Source organism: Pteronotus mesoamericanus, unplaced genomic scaffold (assembly GCF_021234165.1).
Source record: "Pteronotus mesoamericanus isolate MK-2021 breed Mesoamerican mustached bat unplaced genomic scaffold, CSHL_Meso_final contig_246, whole genome shotgun sequence".
NCBI classification, from domain to species: Eukaryota; Metazoa; Chordata; class Mammalia; order Chiroptera; family Mormoopidae; genus Pteronotus; species Pteronotus mesoamericanus.
In genome coordinates, this window is record NW_026555104.1 from 2,242,475 (window position 1) to 2,270,297 (window position 27,823).

At 38.3% G+C, this 27,823-nt stretch overlaps 1 protein-coding gene across 1 annotated transcript in view; it reads left to right on the plus strand.

Moving 5' to 3' along the window:
• The window catches only part of CEP112 (centrosomal protein 112), a 311,127-nt gene that overhangs the window by 138,611 nt on the left and 144,693 nt on the right, over window positions 1-27,823 (plus strand). Inside the window, exon 20 of the mRNA XM_054573071.1 lies at window positions 2,288-2,470. Within this exon, the coding sequence (XP_054429046.1) occupies window positions 2,288-2,470 (183 nt within the window). The remainder of the gene's footprint in view (window positions 1-2,287; window positions 2,471-27,823) is intronic.

Consider the following 27,823-nt stretch of genomic DNA (forward strand, 5'->3'; position numbering starts at 1 on the left):
TAAGCCCCTTCACTTTAAAAGGTTCCAGCAAGCTTGCATTTTTTTTAGTTAATTAGCATCACTGAGTAACAGGCCTTATCAACAAACTAATGATAGTTTATGAACATCTATGTGTAGGCTTGATATGTCTTCATCTATTTCAGTTGTTCCTGATTTGTTAGAATGAATAAACTCAGACTTGAAGATGGGCAGGATCGTTGGTCAGCCGATCAGAAAGAACTCTTCTAGTGACTCAGAGAAAGTTACTTAGATCATACATTACTCCCAGATGCACTTGCCTAGAGCGAGTAATTACGCCATTACTAACAACCTCACAGCGACTTCTGGCCACCGGTCTTTTCTAGGGGGAAACAAATATGTAATTCTTCTGCCTTAATTATAGGTCAGCTGGTTACTTTTCCCTGGAGTATTGTAAAATATTTTGCTTTCTATCAATTTTAAACCACACTCATTCTCCCAGTTTTTCTGAGGCTTTTTGAGATTTCAGTGGAACTTTCCACCTTCTATTTCCTTCCAGTGTGTTGTAAACTTGAGTGATTTTCAGTAAAGTTTTAAACTTTCTTATAGTGATGCTTGATAGCATAACATTGAGTAGAAATGATAATGTATCCAAGAACTAAAGATATTCTAACTCAATAATTTATACAGTTATTGGCTGCCTGAAAAAAAAGCAATATTATCAATAAATTTTTGAATTTTCTCTTTTGTTGGGATTAACATTGTAGTTGTATGAACCACAGAATGAAACATATACATTTATTTTAAATAATCAAAGAAAACTTTTATTTACTACTTTATATAGTGTTTAAAGAGAAAATTGTTATTTTTTCCTAAATATTGCCAACAGTAGAATAATATGGAAGAAATTCCCACATTTTAAATAAACATGAATTCACTAGAATGCATATTTATCCTCAGATGCAAAATAAATTTTTTCATATTATTTTATAGATTATTTTGTTTTGGTAAACATATATATGCAAGAGTTAGTATACTTCTCTTTCTTCTAAATAGTCTAATAAATTTGTGTGTGGTCAGAAATTTATTGTTGATTTCCCAGTTCTCTAAGAAAAATCTCAAATCACAATAAAAAAAATTGAAACCTGTGTCTAAATGAAAAGCAAATTTAATTTGTGTTTTGATTCTTAATTGGTTAGTAGAGCATGAGAATTTTAAATCTCAAAAGAAGATAACTTCTGAAATTTAATACTGCATGCATGCCTGGAGAAATGAATGCTATAGCTTTAAGATAAGGTAGTCTGGTGATTCATTGCACGAAACAAGATCGATTTGGAGCAGGCTCCTACTGTTAGCTTTTTTGAAGATGGATTCTCACGCCGAAAATAACACAACGTATTCTAGATAACAGCAGTTTTTTCCCCTGAAATCCACCAAAACTGAAGAAAAATCCAAGTGACTGTTCTTAGCAGCTGTGTGGCCTGGAGTTCACTGGGGAAGCTGGCTTCCTGCGGTCCCCTATTCATCACCTGCTTCAAAGACAGCCTGGCTGGCTATAGTTTGCAGGCCAGGTAGGGTGCCATTGTGCACAGTCTGGGAGGATTAGTATCAAAGCTGCGGCAACCAGGCCCTTGGTCTCCGGCTGCCATTCAGTCTTGCAGGGAGAGGCTAAGACTGGCCAAGGTCACAGTCTCCAGTGTGGAGTGGACTGGGAAAGGATCCTGAGAATAGAATGCTTTTTATGAAATCATGGCGCAAGCTTGCAGCACAGCAGGTGCCCTTCTGGAACACATAACATCTGTTTATGTTGGTATACCGTAGCTGACAACGAGATAATAGAGCTTTGAAATTTATCATTTTATTTTTGAAAAGACAACTGTATATACAATAATCCAGATGCATATTTAGCTCCGATCTTTCATTTGAAAATCATAAAGAAAACTGACCGATTTAATTGCTGCTTGTACGTGTATATATTTAAGCTAAAAGCAAAACGTACTGACTATTAACCATTTATAACCATTGTTGATCGGTAATACCCTAATTCTTGGGGAGGAAATACCTAACATTCAACATATTTTTTTCAATGTTCAGGCATTTGTGTCAACAGATTGCAGAAGGATTTATTGAATTTTCCCAACTGTCTTGAATATTGGGAGATTTATGTACCCCCCTCCCCGCAAAATGAGAGTATTCAAGGGTGAGGTAATAATGACGCAAAAATAAAATTTTCAACTTGGATAAATTATAGAAAAATTAAGCTGTCCATGAGTTGTCATGACGACAAGGATGTTCTGTTGATGAACTGTCCTCCTCATTGTCCAATCAGATAGTAGAGCTGAAGCTGGAGCATGAACAGGAGAAGACGCACCTATTACAGCAGCATAACGCAGAGAAGGATAGCCTAGTCCGAGACCATGAACGGGAAATTGAAAACCTGGAAAAACAGCTTCGCGCTGCCAATATGGAGCACGAAAATCAAATTCAAGAGTTCAAGAAACGAGATTCACAGGTAATTATCAATAATATTTGATAAAACGGGTGTCTTTTTAAAAAGTCATCAGCGTTTAATGTTTTCTTATTATTCTTGTTGATGCACGCTGTTTGATCATTTGCAAAACTGACATATAAATGTGATTTTTCTGTTTTCTTCCCTCCACCCCCCCTCGTTTTAGGAATGAATAAGGCTTTAACTACAGAAACCACAGGTAGCCAGATTAAAAATCCCATGGTGTGCTATAACTTGGCCCCTTTTTTATAATCTTGTCTCAGTTCCTTTCATGATGGATTTTTTTAAAGGTATCTGCCCCTTACCCCTCCCCTCAGCCTTAGCAAATCCCTATGAAATATATCAGCCTCACTCCTTGCTTTTTGTTTTCATCTCTGTAGGTAATCAAGCAGCTGTTTTAATATTTGCTTTTGCTTCCTAGTGTTGCTTTTTTCATTAGACTCTATATTTGATTAGATCACTCAGATGGTAATTGATAAAAATGACTCCAGCGAAGGGCTATTTCCCATCAGGTCTGTTGCTTTTTCACACACACACACACACACACACACACACACACACACACGCCTCCTAGCCTCCATCTCTGTAGTCCCTGTTGGAAGCCATTTGGCAGAATAACCCCCAGCTGTGGTAGCATTTGACTCTTCAAACTTATGGATGAAATGTGCACTGTCAGCATGGAAAATTATCTTTATAAATTTCAGATGAAAAAAATCTTATTGAGCGTATATCTTTGTAGCACAATACATTCATTAGGGTACACAGGGTGGGGCAAAAGTAGGTCTACAGTTGTTTGGAAAATAATACAATAATTAATAAATAATAATATAGAAATAAACTGTTTCGCATACTCGCAACTGTGAATCTACTTTTGCCAACCTTATATATAATCAAAGGCCTTTAATGTATTCTTTTTGAAGAGATTTCTGTGAAATGTTATTAAAGAAAAATTGAGGAGTAATTGATAAAAATAAAAAGATCATTTTCTTTCCTAATAAATCCATATAATATACTATGTTTAAATAACTCTCTTTACCATTGAAATCTACCTTATTATCCACATCACAGATAAGCTTTTTCCTATTCTCCCTCCCCAAATAATACAACTTTAAACAATGAAGTAAATCTTCTGTTTTAATATGTGTTTAAACAATTTTGTAATTAAATATGAAAATACTACTGATTAAATAGATGTTAATTTCTTGAGTGAAGGGTGGGAGGCGGTAAAGCAAAGAATGGGAGTTACTGGTTATTTTTTATTTGACCTTGAGTCTTTTACTTTTGGATAATGACTGGGCAATACAGATATACTCAGCACAGGTTTTTTGGTCAATAATATATATTTATAGGAAAATTATTTTCATTTTTTATGGGGTTTGCTGACTAAGAATATAGTCTCATTATAGTAGCCATAGTACCAGAATAGTCAGTGGTTCCTATTAAATCAACGTGTATTATATTTTTGCCACCAGCCTCATTAGAGCTCTTATAAAATCTATGCTAATCTTTTGATTGTTAGCCATACAATTTATTAAGAATAATTTCAAACTTAATTTCTCCTTCAAAGATGATGCTAAGTCAACCCATTGTCTTTTATGATATGATGTTTGAGTTGTGAGTTGGTGTAGTGTCTGTTTGCCTAGTAGAATTGAATAATTGATAAAATAAAATCCATTAATTTACATAACTAGTATTTTAGTGCTGTGGTGGAAAGCCAACACAAGTGGAGGCCAAAATTAGAGGACATCTTTGTGATTTGGGCATATGTCGTATCTGCCATATGTAGGGTGCGGTTCACCCAATGATAACAAAGGGGAAATTTTAGGATTGTTACATATAATTAAGCCACAGGGACAGTATAATAAGGTTATTAATTAAATTTCTTTTAATTGAAATATTAAGTATGAAGATCGTATGATTTCTTCAAATGCTGTAACATACGATTATATTTCTCATATCTTTAGTCTTTTTTGAGACAATTGGAATTGCTGACATGGGAATGATAGTAAGCAGTGGAAACAGGCTAAAAGCATTCTTGATCAAAAGGGAAATACACTGCCACCATGGAAAATTATCAAACAAATACATTTAGTTAATTTTAGAGAGTATATTTTAAAAAAATTATCAAGTTATATTTTTAAAATCTTATGTATACCAAAATAGTAATATTTTGTATTTACTTTTGGTTATTCACTGAGGCTATTGTTTAAAAGTTTCATTCAGGTAAGTCCTAAATTTTCCAAATATACCTTTTCATGATTTTGCTCTAAATAATCTAATGCATAATGTATAATGCCTTTTAAGTCCTGAATTCCATTCACAGGTTTCAAAAAAACAAAGTGAGCATATACTTTTTAAAATCATTTTTTAAAATCACTGTTTTGTGATTTAATACAGAACAAACACAAATATCTTAAATATTGGATTGTATAATTTTTAATTTGGGTTCTGGAAAGATTTGCTTTTCAGCTCGTTTGTCTGCTTCCGTTTAGCAGGGGAGGCCATTTTGTGGGAAGGGCTAGTTGAAATGCTTAACCAAAGAGGACCAGTGAAATAGCTATTTTGGGTACTATGGCTTTGTTTGTTGCTTGTCTTCCATCAGATTCTTAAATGCATACAATGTACTAAAAATTGTATGCTAAGTATACCATATACTTTTGGCCTTTCTAAATGTGGAACATATTGCATATTGATAATAAAATCATTATTATAAAGCATAGTTACCTACCATAAGGGGAATCATATAATAACTAGGAAATCCTTTTTACTGAATATGCTAATTATTGTAGCTTAGTTGTTATTCATGCAACTTCTGTTTTATAAAGAAATGGTAAGATATAATAATACAACTAGGACAATTAACCATTTCCCTCATTTTATTTGGTGCATTTAGCTAATTATTCTATGCATATATTATATTTCTGTCATAATACCTTGATTTTCAAGGATATTTTATCGTGTAATTTGCTAAAATATACATTTAATTTGCCGCCCTCATACAATGCGTTTAGTCTGGTATCTTCTTAAGGTCATAATGTTTAAGAAAAAACATGCAGATCAGTAGATATAAAGACATATAGAAATTCACCACCTTGTTATCATATATTTCTCATTTGCCAGATTCCTCTTAATGAAATTATTTTAAAGAAGGATTTGACTGATTCAATCTTGTTATTTTAATACAAAGAGAATTTATATTTTCATTATGATTATTCTAGTAAAGCTTCTTCTAATGTGATAGTTCTGCATGTAATTCTTGTTTTGCTGTTGAACTGCAATGTAGTAAAAGAATTTCTACAATCTACCCCTTTGAATTAGGAGAAGAATGGGACATGGGGCCCTTGATCTCTTAGTTTTTTGGGGGGGACCCTGAACTGCTTAAAGATTGCTTGATCTCTTAGTTTGTTGCCACAGTGAGTGGTGTTACAGAGACTGTTACAGAGACTGTTACAGAGAACCTTTCTGATCCTCCCCAGAGATGGTGTGACCATCATAGGACAGCTGTCTAGGTGACTTGTTGAGGTACAGACAAATTGGGGAGTGAGGTAACCAAAGCAGCCACTATGAACCACCATCAGATTAATGCAAATTAGATACAACAGGCTTGAAGGCTATCATCAGAAAATACATGAAACTTAGAATTTGTATATAGTAAAACAGGTCTTGCCTAACAATGCCTTCATTGATTTCCTAAACTGAAAATTGGGATTCTAATATAAAAATCTTTGCATAATAAATAGACAGATCATCTTGGTTTTGCCATATTGATTCACAGTAAGAGGGTGCACCTATCACTGATTGTAAAAATGTGGGATTTTCAGAAATCCTCTGCTTCCTCTCTTGTATTACCAGAAGGTTTTCAAAAAAAGATATATGTGGTGAAACAGTTTTAATTTTTAAAATGATATCTCAATAACAATATTTCCCATAAATTTGGGGATCTGGGCACAAGATAAAAATCTCCACTAATAAACTGAGTGTGGGTGTATGCAGTGGATTAGGCCTGGCTATCATTCTTCAAAGATTGCCTAAGGACGAATTTAACAAGATGTATGTTCTGAACATTGTCATTAAACTTACATGGTCTTTGGACTTTTTTGGGGGAAACATTTTTTATTGAAAACACATGATTTTAACTTCTTTATATGCTAACTACTTTCAAAAAGGATTTGAGAGGCAGCATTTTATAATAAATACATGCTTAACCAGGTAAAATATAACTGAAGATAATAAGTAATGAATGACATTTGCCACATCAGAAAATCCATGCTTTAAAAGATGTTTTGGTTAAGTACAAGGTTTAGTTCTGAGCTTACCTGGAGGCCATAGCAAAGAGGGATACATGGTAAGTTGTGTGATTATAATTACCTAATGAAAAAAATCATATCAGTTCATGTTGTCTTTATTGTTGTTGTTTTTTTGTGGCTCTCAATTTTAAGAGTAATTTTTGATATGGGATTTAATATGAAGGACACTGAAATAACTAATAACTAATATGTTCTCTGTATGTTAAAACATTTGGAAATAAAATATGGTGGGAAAATCCTAGGTTCTTTAATTATGTTTTGAAACATAATTAGCAGTTTTTATTTTCATGAACCAAAATTTTATTTTAATTTATTGGGAATTTAATTACTCTCAACATCAAAAAACCTCACAACTACCTTGAAAGATCCAATTTTGTAGATACTATAAATGAGCCTAGCAAATTTTGGTTCTATCATTACATGACTGTTCCAGAAACCCTTACAGAATGTCTTTAGGAAGTAAAAATTAAGAACATGGCTGAGACTGGAAATAGTTTTAAAGATAATGCCCTAGTATTAATTTCCAATGTGTTTACACTCTCTCTCTCTCTCTATCTGATTCTCTTGTTTTCTGAATGTATAGTATGGAAAACTGCAGGCAATATAAAATCAAGGGGTAATTTGGTCCAGGAGTATAGGATATTTGTACCTGTACTAAAATGGTTCACATCCTACTTATAACCAAAATAGTATTTCATCATCAATACTTATTCACTAATATCATTGGCTTGGGTTTGAGGTAGTAAGTATTTTTACTTTTTTGGATCAGACTAGACTGATGGCTTGGATAAAGCAAACAATCAACTATGTTTTTCCCCCAACGTAATGAGGCTGTTGCTGTTAATGTAACCCTGCTTTGTGCTCCCTCCTTCTCCCTGGTAACACGGACAGTCACATCAGAGTGGTTGCCTGGCCTTCCAGCTGTGTACACACCGCACTTTGATACTCATCCCCTGATACCCTGTGGTATTTGTGTTAGAGGGAAGAGGAGTGGAATCAAGTGGGCTTTAAGTATTAAGTGGATTTTGCTGCAATGTGTATGTTTTTTATTTTATTTTTTTATTGAATTTATTGGGTTGACATTGGTGAATAAAACCGTACAGGTTTCAGGTGTACAACTCTGTAACGCGTCACCTGCACACTGCATCAGTGCTCACCACCCCAAGTCAGTCTCCTTCTGTCACCATCTACCCCCGCTTTACCCTCTCCTACCTTTCCCCACCTGTCCCCACGCCCTTTCCCTCTGGTAACCACCATACTGTTGTCTGTGTTTATGAGGGTTTGTTTTTTTTTTTTGCTTAATCCCTTCACCTTTCTCATACATGTTTAATATCAGACATTTCATGAGTTTGTGGGAAAATGTTTTGAACAATTAACTTTATTATTTCACAAATAATGGGCTTGTGGTTAAAACCACACATTACAATTTTAAATTTACTTTCTTTAGATGAAGTTCCAATAGCTTTATCTGAGTGCATATTTTTAAGGTAGCCCAAGAACTTTCTGTGTACATTTAAAATATAGAGAATTTCCTAACTAAGCCACTTTTAAAAGCCTATGGAGGAAATACTGTTTTTCTGACATAAAACCATAGATTGTACAAAATTTCCCAAATAGGACCAAAGTCCTTCTCCTATTTTGATGTAGATGCATTGATGGAAAGATCTCATTTTATTAATATTCGATAGTGGTATGTCTAATATTATTACATGAATTTAATATATAGTATACTTATGTATCATTATGTATTACTATGTTTAAGAATACTATTTCTTAAGTTTGTAATTAGGAAAAAATATAGGAAGATGCCCTTTCAAGTAAAGTTTACATTTTTTGTAGGTCACCAGTTTTCTTTTTCCAGTGTAATTCTAAAATTCTGTAATTATTTTCATCTTAAAAGCACAAGGGTAGCATATATACCTATAATTAAACTATTATAAATAATTCAACTTGGTCCTCATTGTGGAGAAAATTGTATTAAGTTTTAAAAAATAAAAACCAGCGGAACCAAAGAAATTGATTTTTCTAAGAGTGATCCATCTGTAGAAACATTATACAGTATATCTTTTAGTCCTATGCATATTTTTTAACTGTGGCAGTTACCATAGAAACCACATTCTATGGCATGTGGTCCACTCTCAGATAAAGAATATTCTTTTTAAAGACAAGCCTTCCAAATAATATATAAAGTATTCCCTTTGAATTAGCAACCTTATGTCAATTAATAATGATTACTTTAAAAATCTGTCTTTTGTTCTCATTATACTTAATACATTCTTTAGAAATATTAATATTGTTCTTGAAGTAGAAATAATTCAATGCTGGGGATATTTAAAACAGGGGATATAATGTGCTAACTCTGCCGTGGTGAAAAGTGGGGGGATGGCAAGGGAACACAAATCTGTGTACAGTATGTTCCGCCAGACAAGAAGCTTTTTAGTCATATCAAGTGTCTAAGCATCCAGCAATAGTATGGTCAGATTAAGTAATCTAAAGAGAGGAGCACATCCAATTATTTTTAATTTACAGATAAAGAAACCTGTGGTTCAAGGGCATTATCTTGCCCAAGGTCACAGAACTAGCAAGCCAGGGCTTCTTACTCTTAATTCAGTACTCTTTATCTCGCAGCCCCTCCCAAGAAAAATTTTAGATTTTTTGAGAGACTTAGACATGGCAGAAAAGGGACAGGGTTATATGTAAACCTTTGCCTAGCATGGGAGACTGACACTAGTACTCTTTGTTCCCCGCGCAGAGATTGTCTTCCCAATTTGCATTCCTTTCAGTGATTTGCCACACTTGATGTTGCTGCAAAGTCATAATTGAATCATGCTGCTTGAGTTCCAGTTTTAGTAAGCAGTACCTCCTCAAACCACACTGAATTTTTATGCTTGTATGTTTAACAGCAGTAGCAGCAACAAATATTTATTGTTATGCTTCCCATGTGCCAAGCTCTCTGCTACGTCTTTTACATTGCATTATCCCATTCAGTCCTTCTAATACCATACAATGGTTGTATTTCCTATTTGGAAACTCTGTTTTGAACTTCTTATGTGGGTCAGAACACGACCATGTGTATTTCCAATGTACTGATGAAAAAACATTCAGAAAACATAAGTGGATTGCCCCAGGTTACATAGCTAGGAGTCACTGCAGCTGAGACTGAGGGCAATGGCCTGTTCCCCACACACCTGCTGGTGTATGAGCGAGTGGTCTCTGAATTTTATTTATTCTGCATAAATTCCATTATATTTGCAATTTGGGGTTACTAATACATTGCTAGATTTAAAATACTGACACCCATAACTCAGACTATGTAAATCCAAATCAAGTTTTCACCAATAGTATGGCTCATTCTCCAAAGCCACAAGCCATGGCCACGTCCCTATTCTGAGACAAAGTAAACTCTGAAGAGATATGTACTTCTTAATATTTTCTTTGAAAATGAATTCTTTCCCACACATTTCAGAATTTGTAGACTGGAAAAATAAATATATTTTTGAAATGAGTTCAGTTTTGGTTTTCACATTATTACTGAAATAAGATAAGTCCAGAGTAAGACTCTAATAAGCTTTTAGGTCAATGGGGCCTACCAGTCTCTGTAAGACTTGCTTGGAGTTTGAATTTAGTACTGGTGAGTGTGGTGTGTTGTGAATGGCTCATGATAGGTGAATGTCTGTCGTAGCCACATATTAATTTGGAATACTATATTGGATCCGTTCATTTTATGGTATGAACCCTTAAATCTCAAAGACTTCAATGTTAGTATTTTTTTCCATAAAGGAACCTATGTCTTTTGTCCCATTACATGACAACAGCTAATCAGAACCTTTTAGAAGTGAGGTCGAGTAAGTTCAAACTTGGGGACTTAATAGAAATCCAGGGAATAATTAAAAATGTATTTCTTTTAGAATCCTCAAAAACAATTTATGTTGATATAATTTGGGCTTAATTCTAGAGTTATTTCAGTCAAAATGAAAAGTTTTCAGGTGAATTAACTTTTTATATAAAAAAACCCAGAGATAAATCATTATTCCACATGCCGAATGTTGGTCCCATTGACATAAGGAAGAATATGTTCAGTTATTTTTAGCATATTGCTCTTGCTTCTCCTCTTCACCCTGACCTCAGGGTAATTACTGAGAGTGTTGACAGAAATTATCTTTCAGGAAATATTGGGTGAGTAACGCTTCTTCCTTGATGTCTTCGAAAAGTCATTTTTGAATTTCTGACTCAGTCAGTTTTCGAAGAGACGTCCCTGATGTCTTTATTTGTATATTTTAGGTAATTTTTTGTGACAGAGAGGTTGAAGTCAAAGTGCAAGAAATGATTGGCAAAATGATGATATCATTCTGTGTTCAAAGGGCTGGCAAATTGAAGCTTATTAAACTGTCATTTTGTCTTCCATTCAGCACTAATTGGAATCATGCATAGTTGCATGATACGATAGATATTTAACACCTGAGCATTTTTCATTAGAAAAATGACAGAAATTGATGTCAGGGTGACCTTAAACTACTCTTTGAGGAAGAGAGCAAGGCATTACATGAATATAATAGTCTATATTACATGAAAATAATAGTCTGTTTTCAAGTTACTTAATATTTATGTACAGAAAATGTTTGAAAACTATTGGCATTGGGAGGAAACACTTCAGTAATAAAAATTGGCCTAATTGACACCAAAAGCATTGAAATTTGTAGATTAATGTGAAACTTGAGACAGTTGAAACAAATATTAAAATTTAGTAAAAATTATTTTTCTTGTGTTAACAATTATTTTGTATTGTTACCTGGCCTCTCAAGTGCTTTTGGATATTTGTCTACTGGGAAGTTGGGAAAAGATCACAAGAAATCAGAAAGAAACAATGCACAATTAGACTGGCAGGGTTTGAAAACCTGTGTTATTATTCTCGTGCATTTTGATTTGTTTTGTTTAGGTATGAAGCCAAGGCCCGAACTTACTAGTTATATTTGAAATTGAGCTAATGAATGAATTCCTCAGAGAATGAAGTTTGCTGAAGCATGTGTTCTGGCCCTGGGGTCTGTTTCCTTGACAGTGGGGCCTTTGCAACCCAGTGTTGGCCTCAAGGGGTGTGTGTGCATGTGCGCGTACATGTGTGTCCCCCACTGATACTGTCGTTTGGAGGGACAGAGGAGTTTTCAGTGCACATGCAACCAGCAGCCCAGCCAGACCTAGCATCTCAAAACAAGGGAATTTTCCAGTAGAAGTACTTGAAAGTTGCAGGTCATTAAAAAGGTTAAAATTAAATTGGTGATTCATTCATCTTAAGTTTGCTCTTTAAGTCAGTATTTATTAATGAAACAAACCCCAGATCCCTAGGGTCAAGTGGAACCTTATTTATTTTGTTATTTGCAGAGATGTCATTTAATGTACAAAATGCATGTGTTCACCAAATGTTTCCTGAAAACATTTTTTGTAATGTAAATGTTATCCTCGCTTGTTGGGCAAATTTTATAATGGCTCCAGATAAAGTGATGTTGGCATGTGCAACCAGAGAAGTGAAGTGTGAGGGTTGAAAACCTTTTGTTCTTCAATTATTCAAAAATTACTGCCAAAGCTGTCTCAGACAAAAGCCATGAGTTCAAGAGGTACAGTGTGTTCCCGCTCACTGTTAAAGTCAATCCTGATGTGCAGATGCTGGTTCAGACTTTGGGAAACATGGGAAAATGCACTCTTGTATTCCGCTTCTCCAGCCATTTCTAGTGACATGCAGTTAACTTCACAGTCTAGTGCCGTAAAGTGGATATTTCATAAAAAATAATCATCTAGTTCAGAAATAAGGATTTCATGATATTCTCATGAAAATCATAATTATTGTTAACTGTTCTGATTGCTCTTTGAAATCTCATTGCTCCATGTTGATATTGACAAAATGGAACTCTCTAACTTGAAAATTTTTGTAACTGTGACTCTTCAAATAATATGTAAATCAAATTTATTTCTACGTAAGTTTTCCCATCTGTAAAATAGGCAGACTTAAGTGTGTGGAATTTCTTATGATACAGACTTTATTGAATTTGATTTATTTACTCAAGTAAGACTTTTCAAGTGTCATTTGGTACCAGGCCCTGGGCTGGACAGCATACCTTAGGAGGTGCTGTTTGGATCCTGATGCGGCCCCAGAGCTGTGTAGGGCATGGCCTCTGAGGCCTTAAGGGGGTTCCTGCTGTGGGTGCCTCAAAGAACAAGACAGGTCAGTACTCTGCTCTGAAGGAACTTGCACTTGAATCGGGGGAAGACAGATACAAAAAACAATCGAATGGGAGAGCATCACATAGCAATGACTGGTAGGTGAAGAATTAAAGCAGAGAGATATGATACAGCGACCGAACGGTTGTGCTCGCTGGCCATCAGGGAAGGCCCGCCAAAGCTAAGATGCGATGGGTGGGAAGCCAGCCGGACGGAGGGGGCGACGGGTGCAGAGGCCCTGCTGCGGGGTAACCCTGCGTGTGAGGAATGAAAAGGGAGGCCTGTGGGGCGTGAGCATGGCGGGCGCAGGGCAGGGAGGGCCTTTGAATTTGATTTTAAATGTGATCAAAAGGCAGAGGATTTTAAACAGTGAGGTGACATGATCTGACTCATGTTTAAAGGCCACGGTGGCTGTCATGTATCGTCCTGGATGTCTGTCTGACTTACGTATTTGAGCCATTGGGACTTTCTGTTGCGCTAGATATGAGGAGTGAGGAAAAGAAGACTCCTTTAGAGTCTGGGTTTGAGCGGCTAGATAGATGGTGGTGTTAAAGATGAAGATGGTTTGGAGGGAACGCAGGCCAGGGCAACTGTTTCTGCAAAGATAAGTTTGAGCTACATCTTAAATCTCCAAATGGAGATGTGTCAGACAGGGAGTTGGATATGCAGGTCGAGATTCCAGAAATATGTATTGGGACATCATTGGCATATGGATCATAGCTGCAGTGTGGACCTGGCTGCAATTACCAGTTCCTCGTCTGGTGTGAAGACAGAGATGCTGGTTCGTGGCCATTCTCTACCACTTGCTGGCTCTGTCAACCTGAGCTACCCACTTTAGATCTCTGATCATCATTTTCCACATCTGTAATATTCATACATTCATGTAATGTCATCTGTTGGGCTCCTAGCATGTGCCAGACACTATGCTCTACCTCGGAGTGTTAAAAAAGAAACCATCGCTGCCCTCCAGCTTATAGGCTATGGGAAAACAAGCATTGTGCATCTGTCATAAAAGGAGGCTAATATGATTCACATCAACAGATAGCAGGAAAAATCCCTTCCTTTAACATAGGCAAAGGGAACATCTTACCACACAGTGAAGGCCGCACAGAATAGGAGACGCGGTAACACCCATGGTAGAAGGATTAGCTCTCCTGGCCCTCAAGTCCCCATGAAGGCGCCTTTCCGTCGATTATACCACTTGAGCAGTGTGATGATCTAATCAGGCATTTTAAGATACTTCCTTCGCTATTCTGTGGGGTTGAGGGTGATTAATACCCTCCCTTCCCTTTTTTGGAAACTTTGCCTACATGCCTGCTTCAACCACCAGACAGATGCATAAGGAACTGGTGAAAATACCCGCGTGAAAATGGACAGTTAACATCCAGGCCTCCTCTGGAAGGCCCAGCTTTCACACCTTCTGGAATTACAGACACATATATATGTAGCAAGGTGCAATAAAGTGATAAAGGTGCTTTGATTCCAAGCAAGTGAGGATATGGCAGTCAGGTGGTGTGGGACATAGGGTCTGGGGGAGTGATCAGAGAGAAGGTTGCATTGAAAGAGCTATCATATGCATTGAGTTGTGAAAATGAGTATACATTTGCTATGCAAATTAGAATAGGAAAAACATTCTAAACAGAAGGAGTAACACAGTCGCTGGAGAGCACTTTATACCATGTTGAGAAGTCTCGGCTGGATCCCCTTGAACACTGGTTCTCGTGTGGGGTTTATACTGTCCACCTATGCTGCCATTTCTGTCTCTTCCATTTCTCCACCTCGGTGTCCAACTGATGATACTATTGTCCCTTCTTGTCATTATTTGAAACAATGTTCTCCCAAGTAGGGTCCATTAGAATATTGGAGGAAAAAAGAACTTCTATTTATGTGTATTTATATTTAAATTTTTAAGAATACCTATTTTGTGCAAATCTTATCACATAATGCATTAAAACAGTAGTGTTACAGATTTATACATATACACACTGAGTTTGCATGCCCCAATTTTCTGTGATAGGAGTGTCTAATAAAAGCATTTAGAGATCATAACTGTAAACAGTCAGAAGTCACTGAAGAATTTTAAGCAGAGGATTAAGAATTGGAAGGCAGTGAGGTGGGAGGCTGGGTGATACTTAGGAGTCATTCAGCGACAGATAATGAGAGACTTAGCTGAGGCACTGGCCAGGAAGGAAGTTGATGTGACGGGGAGGAGAGAGGAGACCCAGAGTCGTAGTTTGATGGGCCCCAGAACATTTGGTGCTGATGTCACGTAGGCTGGTGACAATATAAGACTAGGGTTCAAAAGAGGGATCTCCTTTGGAAATGAAGATTTAAGAGCCATCTAGATGGACGGTAATGGATACCAATGGGGAGGATGAGATCTCCTAAGAGGGGGGATAGAATCAGAACAGATGACACCCAGTGCCCAAGGGAAGATGGAGGAAGTAGAGCAAGACAAGAAGACTGAGAAAGCGGGTCAAGAATGACAGGAAGGGAACCAAGAGAAAGTGATTTTCAGGAGCCAGAAGGAAAAAGCAAGAATAATACCTAACTCCTAGATCACTGTGAGAAATTGAAATGAGCAAATATTTTTTAATAACCCTACAAATGTTAGTTTATTTATAAGTGAATTGTGGCCGTGAAGCATAAACAGACAACACCAGCCCACAGCTGGATGTGGACTTTGTCAGGGAGCCCATTTCAGAGATGGAAAACCTAAGGCCCAGGTAAATGAAGCCACTCGGGCACTTAATGGCAGAGTCCGGCGTGATTTGCAGGCAACACTAAACCAGGCTCCCTTAGTGATGTGGGCAGGGTCCCCTACACACCCAGCGCAGGGCCTTGGGTCCCACTCCTGCCCCTGGGGGCAGTGAGGGTTCAGGTTCCCCGAGAGCCTCGCCAGGGCTACCCGCAAAGTGTTCATAGCTCACCTAGAGATGTAGTGATCCTTTGTCTGGATCGCCCAAGGAAGCAAAAAGGACCAGGTTTCACCTGGGCCGAGGTAAAAGCACAGAGTGGACGAGTCTGAGGTCAGAGGCAGAGCCTTTCTAGCTCCGCATCAGCCAACCGGGAATAAGGAGGTTGGTCACAGGCTGCTCTTAAGCTCCCCGCAGGTGCCCTGATTCTCACACTGAGTCACTTGGCTGCGAGGAAGCTCCTGGTCGAGAGCGGTCCACCCCCGTGCCTGGGCTCTGTCGGGCGCATTGCTTGAACTAACTCTCAGCAGAATTGCTCTTGGGCGGACAGTCCCTCGCTCGCTTGCCCTTTTCATTATTGAATGCATTTGCCTTGACTAGGTAACTCATGCCTGCATTTAAAAATTCAGAATAAATATATACAATAAAATGAACTCTGGAATAGGAAACTCATGAACTCTTTTAAAATTTAAATGAATAAAGATATATGGTAAAAGAAACAGTGATTTCTTTGAAGATGAAACTGTATCTCCAAGGATTCCTTCATTCATCTCTTGTTCATTCTTCTATTGTATACCTTCCTGTAGCAGTCACTGTGCTAAGAGGAGGTATAAAAAAAACACCGGATAAAACCCTTCCCTAGAAGAGTTCACTGTCTTGCCAGCCATTTAGCAAGTTCACAGAGCATTGCAAATGGCATCATGCGGCCATTTAGTCTGGTCATCCGCCCTGCATCCTCCTTCTTAGGGCTGCATGAGTCTGCAGGGACCAGGGAAGTCTTTCTAGGAGGCAGCATCTGAACGATGTTGAGGTAGAGAAGCAAACTGCCCTAGCCGCCATATTGTTCGATCGATTCTAATTAAATTGCTGTCATCAAGCTAAACTCCACTAAAGAAATGAGAGTTCTGATGGATGGAGGGAGTGTACAGGAGAGGGAGAGGAATACTGCGGGAAGGCAACTTCCTGGCAGGATGCCAGGTGGGAGTCGCAGTCAGAGGACTTAGACATCTGGAGGTGGAGAGAGGGGACAAGAAAAAGATTCAGGAAGTGGAGATAAGGAAGGAGGGAACGCTTAAGGCAACCTCCACCTTTGAAATTGTGCCTATGGTTAATAATGCTCAAACTGTAGTCACCTAGATACAAAAGAGGAAACAGCCCCTCCCTAAGGGAAATAAACCCCAAGGTGCCCCTGTCCTCAGAGAAAACACGGGGGACAGGTGAGAGGATTGTAGTTCAACTTCTTGAGGGGAAGCCTATAGGCCACCTGCCTGTGAGGTTTTCTCTCTCTGGGCTGGGGGGTGCTGCTCGCTCCTCCGCTCTGCTTTCCACGTCTGTTGCCTGATCCTGCTGAAGAATGTTATTCCCTCTCCTGTGCCTCAGTCCCTGCCCTCCAGCGGTGTTCTTAGAGGGCTGGGCTAAGCATTAGCTGTCAGAAGCAGACAGGTAAATGCTTCAGGGTTTGACCAGTCAGGGCCATGTAAGATTACTTACGAGCTATTGGACTTGGCACAGTGGGGCATTTCAATATCCACTTTTATAAGAATGGTCATTTTCTTTAAAATGTGATTGTGTGCCCTGGCTGGTGTGGCTCAGTGGATTGAGTGCTGGCCTGTGATCTAAAGGGTCACTGGTTACATTCCCAGTCAGGGCACAGGCCTGGGTTGCGGGCCAGGTCCCCAGTTGAGGGCATGCAAAAGGCAACCACACATTGATGTTCCTCTCCCTCCCTTTCTTCCACCCTTGCCCCACTCTCTAAAAATAAATAAATAAAATCCTTGAAAAAAATAAAATGTGATTTTGTTGTTTATAGAAATATAAATATTTTCAACTAGAAAGGACCTGTTTTATTGTGTGTGTGTGTTTATTTTGAGAAAGGGAACTGGGCACAGTGTCATGCAGTAGGCACTCTTTCCGATGCTTTCTGGGAAGAGGTAGGTATTATCTCAGTTTTCACAGAAGGGAGACAGATCCAAGCTGTGCAGCTCTAGATTTGAATTCAAGGCTGTCTGACTTCAAAGCCTGTGACCTCTCTCTCCCCCGACACACCTCGTCATGACATAAATTACAGGCATACCCAGTGGTGGGGGAAGCGTTTCTTTTTTTTTAATTTTTTTTTTGGCTACTACTCACTAGTGACTTGTGGTTAACATTCATGAATATCGTAAGGGTAGTTTCACAGAACAAATCAAATTGACATGTCAGAACTATTTAGAAGGGCAAATAGTTTGGGAATCCTCTGAGTCCCTCCCCCAAATCCTAGCGAAGTGTCCCCCGGCATTTGATACATGGCATTACAGCTCTCCTTTCTGAGTAGGCATTCATGTCAAACTGCAGTTATGGCTGCAATTTTTCCCCTATGCAACTCTTTCTGTTCTGAACCCCCATGGCAGCCCATGGTTGTTTAGATTGAGCTCAGGAATGTTTTTAAACATTAATTTGGTTTGACATGAGTTGGTGCACAAATTAATTATTCAGGCACACATTGTTCTGTGCACATGAGAAGAATGAAACTAGTGAATCACATTCTAACTACTACATGTGAATTGCAATGTTACTAGCAATCAGACTATTAAAGAACAAAAGCTGGCAACATATAGTAACTCTGAATTTGGCCAGTCCCACAAAATTAGCATAAATATGTGAAGCAATCAGAACAGTTTTGGACTTCCTGTGAAAGTGTCCCTATGCTTATCTAGTTCTAAAAGAATGTGGGATAAACTATTCATTTAACCAAGTATAAAAATATGTCTGCTATGCTGTTATAATCATGTGTCATTAATCAGAAAATACTGCAGAAACTCCGACAAATTAAAAACACAAGGATGTGTCTGCAAGGGTTTCTTAGCCATTAAAAAGCTGCTTCACCTCTCAGGCAAAGCTCTTTTATGGCAGCTTCTTGCTCAGTGTACTGACATCTTCAAAGGCTCTGACATCTGTTGGCCTTTGAACTACCATTAAAAAATATTATCCCATTTCCATTCTTTTATGCCCATTTTTTTAATTATAGCCCTTCTTTCAAGTTGGGAACATGGTTGGTTTAAATGATGCTGTCCTTTCGTTTTCAGCCACCCAGCTGCGGTTTGAATAAATTGATGTAGAATCAAAGGCGGGACTTTAAAGGGAAAAGGTTTGATGGACTTGGACTCCGAACCAGATGAGGTTTTATGATGAAAAGGGTTTAATCCCAGCACAGGCATTGCTTCTATCAGTTGAGCAGTACAAAGCAATTCATATATATAGGTTCACGCGAAATGATCTATTTTTTTTAACAGCACAGATCTCTTCAGGACTTGCAAATGTGGCATTAGCTAATATTCAGAGAGCTGATTTCCTTTCATCCACCAGAAGCTTATGATTATAGTACAGTTCTCGAATTGGAAATGAGAGCTGCAACACAGATTTAAAGCTGTGCTGTCTGATTTGTATTCAATATACATGTCACTGCGGGACAGGCTAGTCTGGGCCAAGCTGGTTCAATACAAGGAAAAACAGTTTCATCATCTGAGATTCTTAGTCAAAATATCACCAGCTAATTAAGACAGCAGTCTCATGACTATTAGCGAGGTGTTTGGTTGATTGGTATCTCTTAAAACTTGACAAGAAGGATTTGAAAATGCATCCTCTCTTTTATTACATATTCTTCTTGCAGTGTTAATGTGTTCAGATGCATTGCAGGGTAATGAAGTGTAATCAGATAGCTGAAACCACTTTTTTTTTTAAAGGGAAAACAACAATTTTAAAACAATTACTAATGTTGCATTAAAATGCTTTCCCTCATTGATCTGAAAAAGAAATCATTTATGAAAGCAGATTTGAACACTGTCATTGCTCAGTATACTATTGAATTATAAATATTGTCTTGAGCCAAATAGTTAAGTAATTAGATAAGTAGCTGAGAATATTTACAAGCCTAGAACATATAACTAAGTCTATTATAAAGTGAAAAGAGATTATTTTATAATTTTATAATAGTAATCAGAAAAAGTAACACTTTCAATCCATTAGAAATTTTTCTCAAGATAATGTTCACTTGCTTTACATTAGACATTTTGTGTTTCTCAGAATTAAAAAAAAAGATAGTTCTTCCATTTCCTGGAAGCTTTGGTACCATTTAATTGTAAAGATTTGATCATTCTACACCACCTTTATTAGATCCTTTTAAAGTAGAATTTCTATTTTAAACTACCAATTCATATCCAAACCATAGTTTGATGAAATTCAGAATATGTATAAATTTGCCAAATAGAGGTCAGCAAGAGGAGCAACATTTTAATTCTTCCTTTACTACAGTTTATGTCTACTTCATATTCTAGAATGTTTCATTTTCTTTCTTCTCCTTAAAAGAAAACATGGAATAAAGCACTTTCATACAGGATTTACCAGGAAATACATTTTGCCTAATCCTAATATATTTTCTGTAAATGCGTAAGAGTTCACTGAGTTACTTGGAAGAAGTTGGATTTCTCTCAGTGTGATCATCATTGTTTTTCACTCTGGAATCTGGTCTAGCTCCCCCCACCTTTTTTATTTTATTATTCCGAAGCCAGCCAGTCTTCCAGTGCTTTTTGACCTGTGTGGTTAGGTTTTCTTCACTCATCCATCCCTTTCACTTGGTCCTATTGAATTATGTCTGCATCTTCCTGGGAGCCCTACTTTTCCTCCTGCTTCCCCCACTTCACCCTAGTTTCTTTTTGTTCTACTCACTCCTCTACCTTTATGCTAAATATTGAAACCTGGCCTCTCCCTTTTTTTATTCTTTTCAGTCTTCTGTTAAGTGATCATCTACATTTCAGTGGTCTTAACAACTATATGCTAATAACCTCAAAGTTCCCATCCCTCATCTGAGAGCTGAACTCAAATGTCCAGCTACCTCCTGGGATCTTCTCTTAGCTAGCTCGCAAACACCTCCAACGCCACTTGTCCAGAATGAACCTCCACGCTCCAACCGCTCTTCACCTGTAAGTGGCATTACTGTGCACTCAGTGCTCAAGCCAGAACTTGGAAGTCGTTCTTGAAGGGCGCTCCTTTCCTCTTAACCCATCATTGAAATCCATTCCCTCTAACCCACTGCCCTAGTGCAGGCCACCACCATCTTGCTCAGTCCTCCCCGGTAGTCTCCTCTCTCCAAGTCTTGCTGTCATTCTTCTTGGGGTTTTTTTTTTTCCTGTACGCATAGTGATCTTTTTCTAAATGTATATTAAATTCCAAAACTCCCCAGCTTAAAATCCTTCAATAGTTTGTACTTAGAATAAAATCCCAGCTTGTTCGCGTGGCCTGCATTACCCAGCATGATCTTTCCCTGTTGTCACTTTCCCAACATCTTCTCCAGCTCTTCTCCCCTTGCTGCCAATACCTGAACTACTCTGGCCTCTCTGTTGTAGCTAAAATATGCCATACTCTCCTGCCTTCACACTTTGGCCCATGCTGTTCATTGGAACTGGAAGGCTTTCGCCCTACTCCTGTGTATATCTGGCTTCTTCTCATTCTATAAGTCTTAGCCTAATTGTTAACTCCTCAGATAGGACTTCCCTAATGACACTCTCTAAAAAGGGCTTCCCCTCAGAGCACCTTGTTTGCGAAGAGGTAAGAATGAATAAGACTCACTTCATCATCAGGGTAAAAGGCAAGCAGAAGTCAAACAGTGTGCTAAGCGCAGTGTTAGAGACCTGGTGAGGCATTGGGAGACCTCAGCAGTGTGCGGCGGGCCCACCTCTCGCCTGCCCCTTGGGCGCCGCTACTGTGGGTCTTCTCCCACCTGGAGAGTGTATAATTGTTTTTTAAGTAAATAAAATTTCACGTCTATATAGTTTCTCCCTGCAGAGGCTGCCATGTTCAAAGGAAACAGGAACATAATCAACAAATGTTTCTTTTTTAGTTCTTTGCTGAAAGCCCCATAATCAGCCAGAGAGTGAATTTTGCTACTGATTTTGTGGTATTAGAACCACGTTCCTTCAGAATTTAATGTTCTCCATAATTTACATTAAAATCTTCAAAAGAGGGGTCTGTATAGAGAGTGTCTCCAACTGTGTTGTCCTCTGCTGATGATCATTGAGATTGGTATGGTTTTATCTCGAGATTTTCAGTGTGTAGAAATCCTGTTTTCATGCCATTGAAGTGTTGCCACTAAGAGGACAACTGTGGTGACTGTCACGATGTACCCAGAGCCATTGCTCATTCTTTTTATCCGTGTCCAATGGGTATGATGTTATAATTAAGGGTAGTTGGCAAAGAGAACGTAGCCTGAGATCATCTTCAAAAACTTCTTGAGTTCTTTTCCAGGCAATAAATTAACTTTTAAGGGATAAAATAATAAGATGATTGTTTGAGGCTATGTCTGATGGCCAACGGGAAAACATACATACATGCACATGTGTGCCTGCGTGCATAAGCACACACACACACAGCCTTTTTTCCTGCTTTGCCTCTGTAGTTAATGTGTGAACTCGCTGCATCTGTTCTCGTAAAAATAACGCAAAGGGAAAAATACGTCAGTTACAATAAAGGAGCATTGTTGTACGCTAGAGAGGGCCTTGGGCTGCCTATTCCTATTTTTTGTTTTCACCCTAATCATAAACCTCATCTGAGATCGAGAGTGTGGAATTAATAAATACCATTTCTTTATTGTCAAAGACTCTGGGGAGAACAACCAGGAGACTTTTCCCCTTGAGGAAGAAAGGTTAAGTTGTGTAGCCGGAGTTGACAGTGGCCACACGGCTCGCGCTGTGGTCAGAGGAAGGAGACAGCCCTGCCCTCAACACCCTTCGCGCCTGAAAACCACGGGGTCTGCCTCCGGGAGGCTGGTTCTACCTCTGAATCAAAGGCCTCGGGAAGCCTGCATGACATATTTTTTCCTCAAATTTTTCTTCATTTTTGTCCTTTTACTCAGTGTTTCTGCAGATTTCCTTCCCATGATGCTCAAGAATCATATTTTAAATGCTGGAATCTTTTTGTACTCTTTCTATTTATTTTTCAGAGCATCTTGTTTTCATTTTATAGATGTAATAATTTTTCCTCTCTTCAAGTTTATGTATTAGAATGTGTTTTGGTACCATTCTCTGAACTATCTCTTTCTTGCAGTTAGTTTTTCTGTTTCTCTTTATGTTTGTCTTTTATATTTATTCTTCTGGCTATTCTTATATGCTTGATGATTCTTGCTTTCTAGTCATATTTACAAAAGGTGAATGGTATATTAGTTTCCTATTGCTATTATATCAAGTTACCACAAATTGTGGCTTAATACAATAGAAATCTTACAGTATTACCTTACAGTTCTAAAGGTGAAATAACTGAAATTACTCTTCTAAAACTAAAATCAAATGTCAGCAGGGATAGTTCTTTCTGAAGGTTCCAGAGAAGACTACATTTCCTTGTCTTTTCCAGATGCTGCCTGCGATCCCGTTCACGGCCTGCACCCCATCCCCTTTCCTCTCGGCGCCTCCATTATTATGGGCTGCCTTCACTTGGACTCTGACCTTCTCCTTTCCTTTTAAAAAGGCAGGTTCTAAGGATTAGGATGTGGACAGTTTTTGGCCAGAGGGGGCCATTATTCAACCTACCACAGACAGGGCTGCAAAATTTTTTCCCACCCACCTCCCCCTCATATGTCTCCCCCTAAGTGGGAAGTCAGAGTGAGTTCTGGGGTGAGGGATCACAATTAGACAGAAAGATGTGATAGAATCTAGGCCCCTTAAAAGCTGGATGAGGAGGGCTTTATTATGGGGTTGTGCACTTTGTACTAGAAGCCGTAGGTTTCTCTGGATTGTTCATTTTTTTTTTTAAGGGAAAAGTCCGGTTTTTACCTGAATTGCCTACAATCTGCAGGCTGGGGTGGGATCCACGTCCCCTGTACACAGACCTTCAGGGGCTTGTTTTTCATTCCGCCTCCCATGGTGTCTTTTCCATCTTTGTGGTACATGAGCCCTGAACCTCTGGACAGCGTTGTGCTGGATGTGTTCTCAGCTCTGCCAACCCCCACGTTGGCTCCGACTTTTGTAGCCTGGTCCTGCCTCACATCTCAGTACTATTCTGTCTACTTTCTGTACTCCAGAAATTTACTGCAAACTCTCCTCAACTGGTGAATATCTTCCCAACATGCCTGTTCCCACTTCCTATGTTTCTAAGAATGGCTTCATTTTGTGTATCTATAATTTTATTTTACTCAAGGTCACTTCTTAGCAGTTTACTAAATTGGCTAAAGGTCACTAAAAGCAGAATTCTTAATACATCATAATATTCACTTAAAGGTGTAAAAATATTTGTGCATATAATGACTAAAATACTGCATTTAGGAATGAATATTGGTTAAAATTCTTTGTTAATTTACATTTCATATCGCATCAAATAATTGGATCCATTTTAATTTTTAAACTAAGGGCCATTGAAATGGACTTGAATGAAGGATAACCAGAAATGTTAATGGAAATGAGCCTGCCACTTCCTCTGCAATTTTACATTACCAAGCACATCATTACAGGCTTAATTGTGCATGGTATTGTCGTGGTTTGGGTTATTATGAAAACAGAGCCTGGTGCAAGAATTAGTAGTTCATTGGGGAGGGGATTCCAGGAACCTGAAGGGAGGGAATGGAGAGAATGGCACAGGGGAAGGAAAAGCCTATAAAGGGCCCTATAGTCACCAAGTCACTACTGAGAGCAAGGGGACTCCATTCCACCGAGGACCCTGGATGATCTTTGAGAACACACCATGGAAGTGTCCCACCAAAGAGTGGGAGTCTGAAGCAGTTATCCATGGAATTCTGGCTCCTCCTGATTGATGGTGCCCCTGAAGGGCATCTGCCCCTTCATTTTCCACTACACTTGCTCTTCCTGGCTGTACCTTCACCCCTTGCCCACGCCTGCATTTACCGGCACCCTCCCTTGGGCTGAGTGACCTCCTGTGACATTGGAATAAGCTCAAAGTGGAAGAACTAAGTCACACTGCAGCCAACTGAAGTAGAATAGAGTGAGTTGCATGCCTCAGCTAGGCTGCAAGCATATAGGTCAAACAGATGTGGCCCAGCATACCCGAAGCATCTAGAATTGAATGGAAACGGTGAAAGGGGAACAAGAATAAAAATGGATATTTCTTTACACAATAGTCTTCCCTACTGTTTATTAACTGTATTACAACAACTTTCAGAGAGTTGAATAATGTTTATTTGAAACATATCCATAGAATCCCGAAATAATTGGAATAACCAGACCACATGAGTGTGTTTCCTGTCCCTTTCAAGACCCTCTTAAGATGATAACCAAAGTGAAACCACCACAACAAAGAGAACACAAGGGTGGCCATCAGCAGCCAGGAGACGTGGACACATTTCTGGAAGCGGTGCTGAGATAGCCAGCGTCTAACCACATGTGAGGGAGACGACAGCCTAGGAAATAGTGTCTCCTTCGTGAAACCCAACAGAGGCCCAGGACGCAGTGATGCTAGGAAGGAACGGTAGCAGAAGGACGATGTGGGTTGAAAGCAGGATTCATTGAAAGTGAACATACAGAATAGGCAATTCATCTCTACCAATGAGCCTAAAATGGCCAGCAGTTAGACATTTGTTCCTCAGACTAAGAGAAGTGAATGAACTGTTTCGGAAGAGATTAAGGAAGCTAGTGTGGAAAACAGTGTCTTAGAGAAGAGCCTTCCGCTTTATAGCATTTTTAGGGATCTGCACCATAACATCTTCATCTCCTCTTGCTCTTCTCAAGCACAGGGACCCCCTTACCATACAATCTCCAGCCCTACACACAAACAGAGCACTTTACCTCCTGTATCATGGGTGTGAACAGACAGCCCTGGGTCACCAGACATTTGAGGTGTACTTCAGAGGCAGGAAAGAGAAAGACTAAACAATCAGGTGGATCAACAGTTAACAAGGAATCTCAGGGAACAAAGTGTAAATTTAAGGAAGGCAAAACTGAAACACCAAATATAGTATTACATTAATAACACAGAAGGCTGCTATGAAAATCTAACAATCAGAGGAATGAGGAAGAGCTTTCAAATGTTTGTCAACTAGTGTCAAGAATATCTGCCACAGTAGAGAACAGAAAACAGAGACAAAAACATGACTATAAAGTATATTTTTAAAAGGTGAGAAAATGATGATTAAGCCAAGATGCTCAATAGTTAACTGATGTTCAAACACAGAAAATAGAGTAGAAGAAGTATTACCAATGTAATAATAGTAATGTAGTTCACAGGGCTGAAGATGTGAGTCTTCACATCAAAAAGGCTAATAAATACCAGCATAAAGACTGAGAAAGACCTATGTCTATCTACATTATTGTTAAATCTCAGAACAGAAGCAATAGAAGAGAGATCCTAAAACCTTCCAAAGAAAAATCAGTTCCCCTACCAGGAACAAGATAGAGATCAGCATCATATTGCCAGTAATCAATGGTAAAAAAAAAATAATAATGCCTTCATTAGAACTATGGAAGGGAAATTGTTTCAAACCAGATTTCTCTACATAAGCCAATGTTCAATCACTCATAAGGTTGGAGAAAGACATTGGACACATGCAAGACTTTGGGAAGATTATCTCCAGCATTTCTTTGTAAGTTGATTGTAGTTGCTCTTCAATTAACTATAGGAGTAAATGTAAAAGAGAAATACATAGGAGTCAAGGAACAATTGATCCAGACAGGAGAGGAGAAAAGGGGAATTCCAGAGAATGGATGCACAATGAGTCTAGAAAGGATCCAGTCCCTATCAGAACAGATGTGGGGTGAGGGGAGGGAGGATCTAGATACTAAGTGAAATAAGTCAGGCACAGAAAGATAAAAACAGACCATATGATCTCACTTACATGTAGAATTTTGAAAAACCAAATTCACAGAAGAAGCAGATCGATGGCTGCCACAGGTAGAGGGTAGAGGGTGGGGGAATTGGGTCAAAGATGGTCAAATGGTACAAATTCCTGGTTATAAATAAGTTCTAGAAACATAATAAACAGAATGATGACTAATTATCAATAGTATATTGTATGTTTGAAAGTTGCTAAGAACATAAATCTTAAAAGTTCTCATCACGAGAAAAATAACTATGTGAGGAAATGGATGTTAACTAAACTTACTGTGGTAACCATTTTGCTATATATACACATATCAAGTTATTATGTTGTACACCTTAAACTTTTATAATGTTGTATTTCAATTATATCTCAATAAAACTGAAAAAAAGTTTTAAAGGTTACCAATAAAGGAACTAAAAATTATAAAGCAGCTATATTTCAAAGATGGTAGATAGTGTAAGGGGCTAAATCTTTATCTTTCATAGCAGGAAATACGTGTGTGGTGAATAAATTAATAACTTATGAAATATATAATGGCATGAGGTCATTACCAGCAGAGTTAAAAATACAACTGAAAGAGTTAAATGAGTCAACCTTGGTCAGGGGGTGGATTCCAGATGGGAAGATAAACAGTAAAGTACTATTCCATTAAGAACACTTTTTAAATTGTTTATTGGGGAGGCCTTGGTTAACAGTATTAAATAAGTTTCAAGTGTACAATCCTATAACACAACATCTGTATATTGTATTATGTGCTCAACACTCAAGCACATGGAGGAAGGGAGGTCTAGTCTCCCTCCATCACTGTAAAGTTGACTCCCCTTACCCTCTTCCTCCTTCCTCCACCTCCTTCCTCTTCAGTAACCCCCTTCTGTTGTCTGTGTGTATGAGTCTGTTTGTTTTGTTTTTCCATTTGTTACTTTCCGTTTTGTATCCCACATATGAGTGAAATCATATGGTTTTTGTCTTTTTCTGTCTGACTTATTTAGCTTAGCTTGAGACTCTCAAGATCCATCTATGTTGTCACAAATCACAGTATTTCATTCTTTCTTATGGCTGAGTAGTTTTCCATTGTATACATTCAGAACACTTTTATACCGTCTGGTTTGTTTGACTATGTATATTTTAAATT